Source organism: Ursus maritimus, unplaced genomic scaffold (assembly GCF_017311325.1).
Source record: "Ursus maritimus isolate PB19 unplaced genomic scaffold, ASM1731132v1 scaffold_5, whole genome shotgun sequence".
Lineage (NCBI taxonomy): Eukaryota > Metazoa > Chordata > Mammalia > Carnivora > Ursidae > Ursus > Ursus maritimus.
The window spans coordinates 68,190,495-68,203,141 of NW_024426663.1; the positions used below are offsets into that span (position 1 = coordinate 68,190,495).

General features: G+C 39.8%; 1 protein-coding gene across 1 annotated transcript in view; it reads right to left on the minus strand.

Annotated features, from left to right (window-relative positions):
• Positions 1 to 12,647, minus strand: part of SNX24 (sorting nexin 24) — a 154,606-nt gene that overhangs the window by 71,214 nt on the left and 70,745 nt on the right. Inside the window, exon 2 of the mRNA XM_040622541.1 lies at positions 3,911 to 3,994. Coding sequence (XP_040478475.1) covers positions 3,911 to 3,994 — 84 coding nt within the window. The remainder of the gene's footprint in view (positions 1 to 3,910; positions 3,995 to 12,647) is intronic.

Below are 12,647 nucleotides of genomic sequence, written 5' to 3' on the forward strand. Positions count from 1 at the left end.
CATAAGGAAACCATCTTGAGTATGGAAAAGACTAGATCTAATGAAAACTATCAATAGTTGGAAATTTACTGGGGTGCCTGGGTGGCTTAGTTGGTTAAGGGTTTGCCTTCGGCTCAGGTCCTGGAATCGAGTCCTGCATTGGGCTCCCTGCGTCTCCCTCTCCCTCTGCCGCTCCCCCAGCTTGTGCTCTCATTCTCGCTCGCGCACTCTCAAATAAAATAAATAAATATCTTGAAAAAATAATTGGAAATTTACCACGTAATGCACACCATCTCACTGAGTTCCTAAAACAATCCTATGAAGTGAGTACTGTCATTATTCCTACCATAGAAATGGGGAATCTGAGACACAGAAACATCTTGCATCTTGCTCCAAGGACTTGAGATCCAGGAAGAAGTACAGGAAGGCTCAGCAACATTCTGCTTCCAAGACCTACACTGAACTTCTACACTAGAATTCCTACCATGCACGGGGCGCCTGGGTGGCACAGCGGTTAAGCGTCTGCCTTCGGCTCAGGGCGTGATCCTGGCGTTGTGGGATCGAGCCCCGCATCAGGCTCCTATGCTATGAGCCTGCTTCTTCCTCTCCCACTCCCCCTGCTTGTGTTCCCTCTCTCGCTGGCTGTCTCTGTCTCTGTCAAATAAATAAATAAAATCTTTAAAAAAAAAAAAAAAAAAAAAAAAGAATTCCTACCATGCAGGAACATGGTTAGCACAGAAGCATTTGCTTTACTTAAAAAAATTCAAGAAAAGAGGGGCATCTGTCTGGCTCAGTTGGTGGAATAACTGACTCTTAATCTCAGGGTTGTGCTTTCGAGCCCCAGGTTGGGTATAGAGATTGCCTGAAAATAAAATCTTAAAAAAAAATTCAAGAAAAGAAGGAAAAGAGGAATTACAGTAGAACAGTAGAAATATGTGTAGGTAACAATGGATCATCTCCCCTGTCCCCAAACTTTTTTGCAAAGTTAGCCTTATAGTCTAAAATTTACTGGAAAGGGGGGCGCCTGGGTGGCACAGCGGTTAAGCGTCTGCCTTCGGCTCAGGGTGTGATCCTGGCATTATGGGATCGAGCCCCACATCAGGCTCCTCCGCTGGGAGCCTGCTTCTTCCTCTCCCACTCCCCCTGCTGTGTTCCCTCTCTTGCTGGCTGTCTCTCTCTCTGTCGAATAAATAAATAAAATATTCAAAAAAAAAATTTACTGGAAAGGAAAAAAGAAAACAACAAAACACCCTTTGAATGTTTCCAACAAAAAGAAAGAAATCCTAAGAAATGTGTAAACAATTGGGATATTATCTTTGCATTTTACTATCAACAATTATAAAAACTGGGGGGAAGTAATAATCATGAAGAACTTTCCTTAGACAACCAGATGGAGTGTGAAATGGGTAACGGTCTTAGCTTCTGCCTCAAAATCAGCCCGACAGTAAGTCAGGAGGGGTACTTGTCTGTCTGCAGAACATGGACAAGAGCTATGTACCTAGTATTCTAAAGATGTACAGTGCTTGGTTAGGGGCTCATATATCATTTTAGAATCAACATGGGGACACCGGCCAAACACATTTAACAAGTAAGAAATACAATACAAAATGTCAGAAAAACCAGGACACTGACAACATGGCAAATTGCACAGACTGCCGAAACAGGTGAATATTTCACCTCACCTCAAATGAGAGATTTGACCGAATGTAAAAGGAAAATATTTTACATAAAAGTACAACACTCAACACACATCACAAAATTCAAGTATGGAAACCGGGGTATCCAAATGGTCATAAAATGGTCAAGTTGTACATGGCAGTAGCAATCAATAAAACTTGTGCATTCTGAGTAAATTTTTTGCTGATTTCCATCCTTAACACAATCTTACAGTCAAGATGACAGACTTCTGCTTTTTCACACCCTACCATGATTTATACTTAACTATCTGCTACAGTCACCTTTTAGCCAAATCACATGCAATTGCACTGGGGCAAGGAAAGGAGACTTCCGGCAGCTGCTTTCTGCGCCACAATATAGAAGTAAATAAAAACATAACTACAACTCTGCATCACGAAGCTATTTTTATCTCCACGTCCCTGTTGGGATGTTTTAAACATACAAAACTGAGAAATTTGAGAATTTCTACTCTCCACTCTGGTAGGCCTGATTCTATGATTACAAGAATAGCTAAAATTATTAACAAGAACTACAGACATTGAAGGAAGAGTCCGAGAAAACCTAGGCATTTTTTCTGACTCTGTGTATCTGACAACCGCCGATCATCACTGGGGAGAAAGTAACGTCACGTTAGGGAACCGGAGGAAGGACCCTGCGGTGGTGAGAGGCATGGGAGCCTCTCGCGCAGGGCGGGCCTAATTGGCAGTCACCTGCTGTGCCTGGTGTGGAGCGGTCCCCGAGTATCTGGTGGGAACAGCGAGATTGTGTCGAGGTCACAGCGAGCAGGGAGGTGAGGAAGGCAGCCTGCGTGTGACAGGGCCCCTTGTCCGTCCCTGGCTCATGAGAGGCTGAGCAGGGGCTGGAGCTCTGGTTTTAATCTCAGTGTAAGAATTTATTTCACGAAGTACCCCACGGAGATCTCCCTAGAATGTCTTTCCTTGCAACGCAAGCAAGCAAAAACAGAATCCCTCGCGAAGGCATCGAGACCCAGACTCCAGGTTTGTTCCTCTTTAAGATCCCCAGGTAGGAGCTTTTGTAAAGGCTCACGGCAACGTCTGGTCTAAATCCACATCCACCTGCACTGTTTCTCTTGGAAGTAAATCTGGATTTAACAAAAATTTAACTGAAGAACGACATGTCTATTTCCCTTGCCATCATAAGAGAAAAGTATACAGAGGGAAAGAGTTTCACTAATTTCTCCATAATATCCTGTCAGAGTTTATACTCAATATTCCAGTCTCCTGACTTAAAAAAAAGGAGGGAAATTTAATTTTTAAAGAAACACACAAAAAAAACTTTTAATACAGAATAAGCACATTGTCACATCATTTATGCACTGACAGTTCCCAGAAAATTTAACAGGTCTTTAATGAAATTAAAAGAATAGACTATCTTCCTTAACATATTCACTTAGTATCTTCCCATCTAACTTCCTACCTAATAAAGTGACAGAAGTGAAGAAAATGAATTAGGGCATACATTTACGCATGTGTGTGTGTGTGTGTGTGTGTATTTATGCATGTGGGTATATCCACATACACCTGTCTATATATTCACAAGCTATGTCTAGGTATTAAGGTAATGTCAGCACCCCAATAATAATTCCTAACCTGCAAAACATTAAATTTTGGTAGAAAATTAAAAAATATTCACTCTTCTATTCTTTACTATTTCTCCCCAAACTCAGCTATTCCTTCCGTACTCTTGTGTCTTTTCTCTAAGACTTGTAATGAAATGAATCCAAGGACTCCAACACCCATGTTGTCCAGTGAGTGGCCTTAACAATTCAAAAGAATCATACACGTTCTCCTTAGACACGGGCGTCAAAGCATCCTTGAATACATGTGCCATATATGTTATCTTTTCCAGGAACATGTAAGTGTGAGTTGCTTTTAATAAATTTCTCCCTGTAAAATCAATATCTGCTTCTTTCTCTCCTTTTTGTAAAGCACGTTAAGTCTATTTCACGGAGAGATTCAGGTCTGAGTCTGATTCTCTGGGAACCTCGCACGCCCAGGGCAATACCTGCCAAGAGCTTGCAACCTCCCATCTATTTATGTAAAAGATCTTAACAGAAAACCCACCTCCTCGGAAAGCACACCTTCAAGGGACTGAATAATTTAAAAGAAAACTTAATTCATGATCAAAGAAATCCTACTGTGCCAAGAACTATTCACGCTCTCAGAAAACACAGAAAGCAGTCTTAACCTTCTAGCATCTACCCTGTAAGGAAAAAGGGGGGAAAAAAAGTTACCTTTTTGTGCAAGGCATGAAATTCGCTGTACCTTTTTTCAACAAAATGTTTTCTTCCGTTCATTAGCACTTCTATCTTAAACACCTAAGGAAAAAAAAATTTAAAGAGATTAATTCCACTGTTCAAAACCCTCAGTCGTCGGATGTGGTTAGTTTGTGACCATGATGTATTTCATCCCTTTAAATACAGTAGCCGATCCCCCCACACCAAGAAGGCTCAGGAGACCCTGGTCCAACAGCACTGATTAACGAGCCCTCAAGCCAAATGCTTTAGTTAGTACCAACTGAAGTACCCCCTTAACGTGTCTAAAAACAACAGAAACTTAAACGTGTTCACGGGCTCCTTAACTTTCTAATCAGAGCACATTCCTCCCTTAAAATTGTTTTGCCAAATGAGTATGATGGTATTGAAATAAAGCGAGAGACTGGGGGAAATGGCAGGCCCCAGCATTCCATTATGGGCATTAGGGTATTACAACGACAGCCCTGCTGTGTCATCTGTAAGACAATCCGGCAAACAGCAGTGCATTTTAGGTTAATTTCTTCCTCACCTGCATATTCATCTCTAGTCTCAGCTGGGCCTNTTCCTGCTGTTTGCAAAACAGGGAAAATGTAGTAAAGGCTCATTTTCCCTGCGTGATGCCAGTGACAGCTTGAGCTCCCACCTCCAGAAGGTTGAAAGGCCAGAAGAAAAGGCTCTCTGGGTGCAGTAATTAGTAGGCACTAACATGACATCTTCTTGATTCTTAGGTCAGTGGGTCAAGACTGGGAACAAGGATGAGAAATATGATGAAACGCTCATGAAAACACAATGTTAAGATGGGGTGGGGACAGGATGCTGGGTGAGGATGGAAGAGAAGGTGATCTGTTATTTTCAAGAGTGTGTCTTTGACTCCTGTTTTGCTGAGCAAGATGTGGACAACGCCAAGATGATGGAATATTGTTCGATGAGTTAGTGAGCCTAATTTCTTGTTTCAGTTGCCCTTCTGGAAAAAACTCGAGTTGAGGTCACAGGACACCAAAAAGCATTAAAAGCATGCTAACTCTTGAGAAAACTCAAGTTAGCACATGAAACACAAGGGCACACACCGTCATTATGAAAACAGACCCTCTATGGCTCTACATTTCTACCTCATCTGTAAGTATGACTTTTTCGAAAAGAACAAAATTATATCATCAAACGCAAAATGTATTTGTGGATTTGTACTTCTTCGAATCAGAAACAAAATCTTCTGTCGCATGACTCAGCTGGAGAAACCTGCTTTTATTAAAGCAAAGGGTAAATATTTACCAGTTTAACCAATATCTTATACTAACATTTGGTTTTCCAAGAAACCGCCCAAAAAAATACTTTTCTTTGGTCAATTAGTGAAAATACTCTCTTCTAAAAACACATCCATACGGTTCCAAGTCTCAGATGTATGTACACTATTTTTTAGGAAAATACTCTGTTTACTAATTCACCAAAGTAAATTCTTCTCCTTCAAAGACGCTGCCAGGAATAGGATGAGGAAAACACTCTGAGAAACAAACAAAAGCAGCTCAGCTCAACACACGGGCTTGGGTAATAGGACACAGAGTCCCTTTTTAGTGTCAGGCCCCAGAGTTAAATGAGGACAATGTGGGAGCAGGAGAAGTACTTTCCATCTGCTGAACGGCAGGAAAGAAATGAAGTTGAGTGTCGTCATCACGCCCACCACTTTAATTGGCACGTTTGCTGCAGAATCCACAGAAGAAGCAAGCTGAAGACTGGGAAAGGCTCAGCCTACCGGGTCACCCTCGTGAAGGCCAGGGATGAGACACATTACCCAGCGACTGCCTCCCGGAATGTCATCCCTTCTATCGACCAGATGGCTCCATTACCAAGTTCCACACTTACTTTTCAGTCACTCAATTCATGGGGGTGGCGGGGAGGGGGGCGGTTTGTACACACACACACACACACACACACACACACACACACGTGGTACATTTTCATGCTAATATTTTTATTATGCTGCCATTTTAAAAATATACAACATACGTAATATTGTTCAGACTTCTTTTTAAATTCTGGGAAAATATCTTGGAAAGGAAATTGGTTAATCAGAGTTTCCAGGACAATGTGAAGCAAGAAATGGAACCAATTTAATAAATCTTATTTTCCTGAATTCCGCAGCAATAGTTTTGCTTTGTTTTGTTTTTTTAAGAGTTTCTGATACATGTTTCCCAGCTTCCTGGAGAATCTTTTTCCTGCTTTGTTCTCTTGGCAAACTCTGAGTAGCTATTACCTACCGCTAAGGTAGGGACAGCACGAGAAGATGCTGGGAAAGCAAGCAGCATAGTATCGGGCGTTCGTTCATTTATTTATTTAGCAGATACTTACCGAGTGACTACAACGTACTCAGAAGTTGCTCTAGGGCTCTGGGGATTCAGCAGTGAACAAAAGAGGCAAGAGCTCAGGCTTCGAGGAGCATGCATCCTATTTAGTGACAGAGGCCGACTACAAACGCATGCATGAATACAACGAAGTCAGGAAATAAAAAGTCCTACAGAGAACAAGGCAGCAGGGCAATGACACAGAGCTGAACGAGGGTGTTGTTTCAAACAGTGCAGCGTCGGAGAAGGTCTCCCCAGGAAGAGCGGTGGTGAGAGTCGGTACAACATCTGGAGGCAAATACCAGGAAAAAGTTGAACGTGGCTGCCTCTGGAATTTCAGACTGGGAGTGGGTGGACAATAACTTTTTTTTTTAATTTCTGTTAAAAAAATTTTTTTTTTTTTAAATTAAAGCCTAGGGCAGGGTGATTTCCATGTCTGGTCAAGATGGCGTAACAGGGAGCAGATTTACCCTCCCACCTGAAACAACTCAAAGTATGTGGGAAAGATGGTTCCCAAGACATTAGACATGAGGAAATGAAGAAGAGTGAGAGACAAAAGAAACAAAGTTGAGCCCCACAGTTACCCCAGTCAGAGCCCTGAGGAGAAGTGAGGGGAAGCCAGTTCCAAGGACAGGGTACTGGACAAGAATGAGCTACACACAGAAAGGACCCCTGTGACCTGCCAGAGGTCTCCCTCCAGCATTCAGCTGAACCCTTGTCAACACATGGGACTGGGGAAACTTACCCAAGGACAGGAAGACATTAGAGAGAACAGTGCTCAGAGCTCCCAGATAACTGGGCATACATCCTGTTTCCAAATGCCCGGTTAGAAAACCTCATAGTTCATGAAACATTAGCTAGAGTTCTCAGAAAGGTCTTGCCTCAGTGGTGGGACAAAATTAACTACAGACTAAAGGCTCTTTTAGTCCAGTGTAAAAAAGCTTAAAACAAGACCTAAAGAGTATAAACTGTTTCCAAGTAACTTAACAACATGACAGGACAAAGCTCAAGAATATTTTTAGGAATATAAAAATATCTAGTACCTAATAAGATAAAATTCATAGGGTCTAGCATCCAATCAAAAAGAGGCGGGAAAAGACAACTCATAATAAGAAGAAAAACCAGTCAATAGAAACCGATCCAGAAATAACACAGATGATAAAATTAGTAGACAAAAGCATCAAAGTCATTACTCTAAGGCAATTTATTTTATTTATGAATCCAGAGGAAAGGGCGATCATGACCATGGGAGATACTAAAACGATACACAGAAAGTCTGGGTCCCACTGATGAAATCAAGAACATCTATGGTTAAAATAAAAATACACTGCATGGGATTTATAACAGACTAGACACTACAGAAGAAAAGGTAAGTGAACTTAAAGACCCAGCAACAGAAACTGTCCCAAATGAAAGAGAGGGAACAAAAACTAAAGAACAGCTAAACAGAGCATCAGTAAACTACGGGACAACGTGAAACAGCAGAACGTACATATAATTGGAGTCCCCACAGGAGAGGAGAGACAGGAGACTGAGGCTGGCAGAAAAGACAAATATATTTAAAGAAATCATGACCAAAAGATTTCCAAATTTGATGGAGACTATAATCCCACAGATCTAAAAAGACCAATGGATCCAAATACAAGAAACATAGGGGGAAAAAAAACCCAAATCTGAGGCAAATCATAACCACAAATTCTTTAAAACCAGTAAGAGAGAGAAAATCTGAAAAGCAGCCAGGGGAAAAAAGAGACATTAAGTAGAAAAGAAAGGGAAGTTGGATACCACATTTCTTCAGTATTTCCATAACTAACCAAGCATATAAGAGTGATTCGATGCATATATTCTCGACTTACGTTTTACACATCATAGCAATATGTTCTTTGTAAAGTAGCATGTGTCAAATAAAACGTACAGTTTAAGGCCAGTCAAATTTTTAATCATTATTTTTAAAGCATTTCAGTCCTTCTTCCCCGTCAAATAGTAATAACAAGAGGGACAACAAGGGCTTTTCTAGCACTTACGATGTACAGGCCCTGCTCCAAGCTCTTTACTCATAATTACCACTCATTTAATTCTCACCACCCCAAAAGAAATAGGTAGCATTATCCCCATTTTATAGGTCAGGAAACTGAGGCAAGGACTAAGTAACTTGACCACAGTAGAGGTGCATTTGGAACCCAGCAACTCAGTTCCTGAATCTGCCCTTCTAACCACTGCATAATATTGACTCCCAACGAGCAGAGTTCTTTAGACAGTCCCATTTCTTGGGGGAAATGTTCTGGAGTAAGGAAAACACCTTCCATTCATTTCTCCCTGGAGGTTCTGTCCCCTGGATGGGCTTCTCAGGAGCACAAGACACTTAGCAAGGGCAATGCTCGTGGTGTCATGAGGTCTTTACCCTCCACTCTTTGGTGGCTGTGCTCCTTTCAACAGAACCAGACCACTGATCTCTATAAAAAGCATACAACTCCGTAGAGTAGAAGGATACTTTTTTATACTACCTCCTCCTGTCAGGATCTGTGCTCACACTGCCCCCTCAATCTCCTTATACCGTGGTTCCAAATGATAGCTTCTATGGTATTCGCTTAAAAAAAAAAATAGTATGTACTTATCAAAAAAAGTTTCAAAAATTCCAAAGACTGTAAACTTAAAAAAGTATAAGTTTCTTACATAAGAGACTTGTATAAGTCCTTGCCAAGGCAAAAGGGACCTTAAATATCCTTTCTCAAATTGTCCCCACGCACACTAGCTCTGTATGTACCCATGTACACAGAAGTTGTTACCTTCTTACACAACTGTAGCCACATCATACAGTCCTGCTACTTCACGTCTACTAATTTTATTTTTTAACCTTATTTTATTTATTTAGTACACATTGAACATCTTTACTTATTGCACATTTTGCAATGCCTAATTCTTCAATGGCTACCTAGTACTCCTACGTATAATTGTTACCATACTTTATTTAATTAGAACCCTAAGGTAGATATGAAGTCACTGTCCTATTTTGTACAGTACGTATTCATGTATGCTTATACAGTATATATGTACATGTTTATATATGTATGTTTATATAGTTGATGCATGAACACCACAGGGGTTAGGGGCACCAACCCCTCATGCAATCGAAAACACATGTATAACTTCTGACCCCCCCCAAAACTTAACTACCAATAGCCTACTAATGACTAGAACATAAACAGTTGATTAACACTATTTGTATATTACGTGTATTGTATACTGTATTCTTACAATAAAGTAAGCTAGAGAAAAGAATATGTTAAGAAAATCATAAAGAACAAATGTTTACAGTAATGTACTATATTTATTGAAAAAAAATCCACATAGAAGAGGACCCACACAGTTCAAACCCACACTGTTCAATGGCCAACTGTATATGTTTACGTGTTTTATTTATACATAGATATATACATAATCCTTGTTTCTGTACACATGTGTATACACACACACACACACACACACACAGGATAAATAATCAAAAACTTTGCCAAATTTACCCCCCGCCCTCAAATCTACAAAGTTACACACCAGCTAATAGGATATGGAATGTCTGGCCCATCCTAACCAACACTCCCTGTTAGTCACTTTGGCAAGCTGGTGAGTGAAATGAGAATTAACTGGATGTATTTTAACCAGTGTGTATAGTGGCATGTTTCCATTCCAACTATCTCATAAAATCACACAGAGACCCCACCTTCCTGTCTAACCCTCTACTCTTGGAGATATCCTTGTCCTCAAAGATTTCCAGAAATCCCTCTGTATAAAGCACAGAGGCTTCATGTAACTAAAAAAACATACTAAGGCTTCCATTAGGTTTGCTTTAAAAAAAAAAAAAACACCACAAATTATATCGTTCATGTGACTAAATTCTATCCACAGTCCTGGGAACATTATTAAGTCATTAAATTTAAGTTGAAAAGAAAAATAGATATGTTAAAGACAAGACTTCCATTCCTAAGTGTGGTTTTGATTACGTGTTGGAGCCAATTTTTTTTTCCTAGGTGATAGTATCTCTGCAATTAAACTGGAAGTCCATGATAAAATATTTCAAAATTTGGGTCGACACCCAATTTTCCAGGAACGTATTTTAAGAAATAAAATAAACTTAAGCTAAAGAAAGACTTAACCCATACTCCAGGTTGAATGGCCTCTTGACTTCAGAAGCTCATACTTTATGAAGTTATCCACTAGTAATCAAAGCAAAAACAAAGTTTTTCCTGTAACAGGCTAAAAATATCTAATAAATAATTTAAATGCCTCCTAACTACAGATGGGGATTCTATATACAAATAAAACTTGGGACACCTTGGTGGCTCAGTCAGTTAAGCGTCTGCCTTCAGCTCAGGTCATGATCCCAGGGTCCTGGGATTGAGCCCCACATCAGGCTCCTTGCTCAGCAGGGAGTCTGTTCCCACCCTCTCCAACCCCCCTGCCCCTCCCCTGCTTGTGCTCTCTCTGTGACAAATAAACAGATGAAATCTTTTTAAAAACCCACCAAAAAACCAAATAAAGCTTAAAGCTCAGTGCTCTAAGTGTTTTGGGTCACAAAATTGTTACGCTGAGAACATGAGATACACACAAAGGACAACTACCAGCTTCAAATACGACTTCTCTTATGCATGTTTTAATACTTATTCAATTAGAACAACATGGCCCAAATATTAACTCTAGGCTTGAAATCAACTCTGGGCTTCAAATATTCTCTTTCTTGACTAGGAATAAGCATGAAAGATAAAATTTAAAAGGTTGTTATCTCACGTACAAAAAGATATGCCTCTAAAAGAGCCATTTATTGTGTACCTTTTTTTTTTATAGATTTTATTTATTTATTTGACACAGAGACAGCCAGTGAGAGAGACAGCCAGTGAGAGAGAGACAAGCAGGGGGAGTGGGAGAGGAAGAAGCAGGCTCCCAGCAGAGGAGCCTGATGTGGGGCTCGATCCCATAACGCTGGGATCATGCCCTGAGCCGAAGGCAGACGCTTAACGACTGAGCCACCCAGGCGCCCCTACTGTGTGCCTTTTGGGGGCCAGGCTCTTAACAGGTATGAATTCCATGACAATTTTTCTATGAGGGAAAGATGGTAAGAAACCTTCTAGTTATAAATTACTATGATATTCAATGACTAGGTATACAGTTCGATAAAGCTAGTATAAAAATTTAATTTGTTCTTATTCTAAGCCTTAAATCATATTTCCTCTAAATCAAGATGCCACACTGATAAACTGAGAGACATAATAATTAATACATTTTATTATATTTGGTTGCAGAGAAACTAATAGCTTTCTTCATGCCTTAGAAAACATGTAGATTTCATGAATTTTAAAATATTTTTAGGAAAAAGATAGACTGTTCCAAATCAACCACTGCTGGTTATAGAACAATTCTGTAAGAAACTGACATTAAAGAACAGCTCTGTAAGAACTGGGCATGAATAAATGTGTTTACTTTTTTAAAACAATGCTTCTTTGCAAAGAAAATTCACGACACCGAAAGGACTCCCCAAAATAAGAAAAACCTCTGATGAGAGAACAAAATATAATAAGAAAAACAAACTTAGAGCAAGAGCAAATATCAAAAACAAAAGGAAATCTAAGTTTCCTAACCCAGGAAGATCAAAAGTATTTACCATATCACTGGGAAAAATAAGACATCTACCTACTCTTTTTTTTGTTTTTTAAATTACAATAACATACAGAAAAAAAAAAACACTTGCAAAATATAGATGAGAAAAAGCAGGAACCAAGATTAGGGGGACCCCAAACTTCTTCTCTGCCACACTTTAATGCCTCCCCTACAGAAAGTGGAGCAACATTGGCAAAGTTTTATTAGCGTATTATTTCATAATCATCCAAATTATCATTCACATGGAAAGGCACAAAAAGGCCATCTTGGCTGTGGGCAAACTCAGAAAACGAATACCCCACACGTACTTTTTTTTTTTTTTTTAAGATTTTTAATTTACTTATTTGAGAGAGAGAGAGCGTGCACATGCATGGTGCACTGGAGTGGGGAGAGGGGTATCCTTGAGCAGACTCCCTGCTGAGGAGGGAGCCCCACGTGGGGCATGGTCCCAGGGCCCTGAGATCATGACCTGAACCGAAACCAAGAGTTGGCTGCTTAACCAACTGAGCCACCCAGGTGCCCCAACCCCTCCCCCAACTTTTTGCAAAAAATTACTGAAGATGTAGAATTGTCAATAGATAGATGAATCACAACAAAGAACTCAAAAATATATAAAAGTAATATATTTTTATATATTTTATATATACACTTGTTTTATATATGCTTTATATAGTTTTAAATATATATAATATATTTTAATATTTTAAATGTATAATTTATATTTGATATAT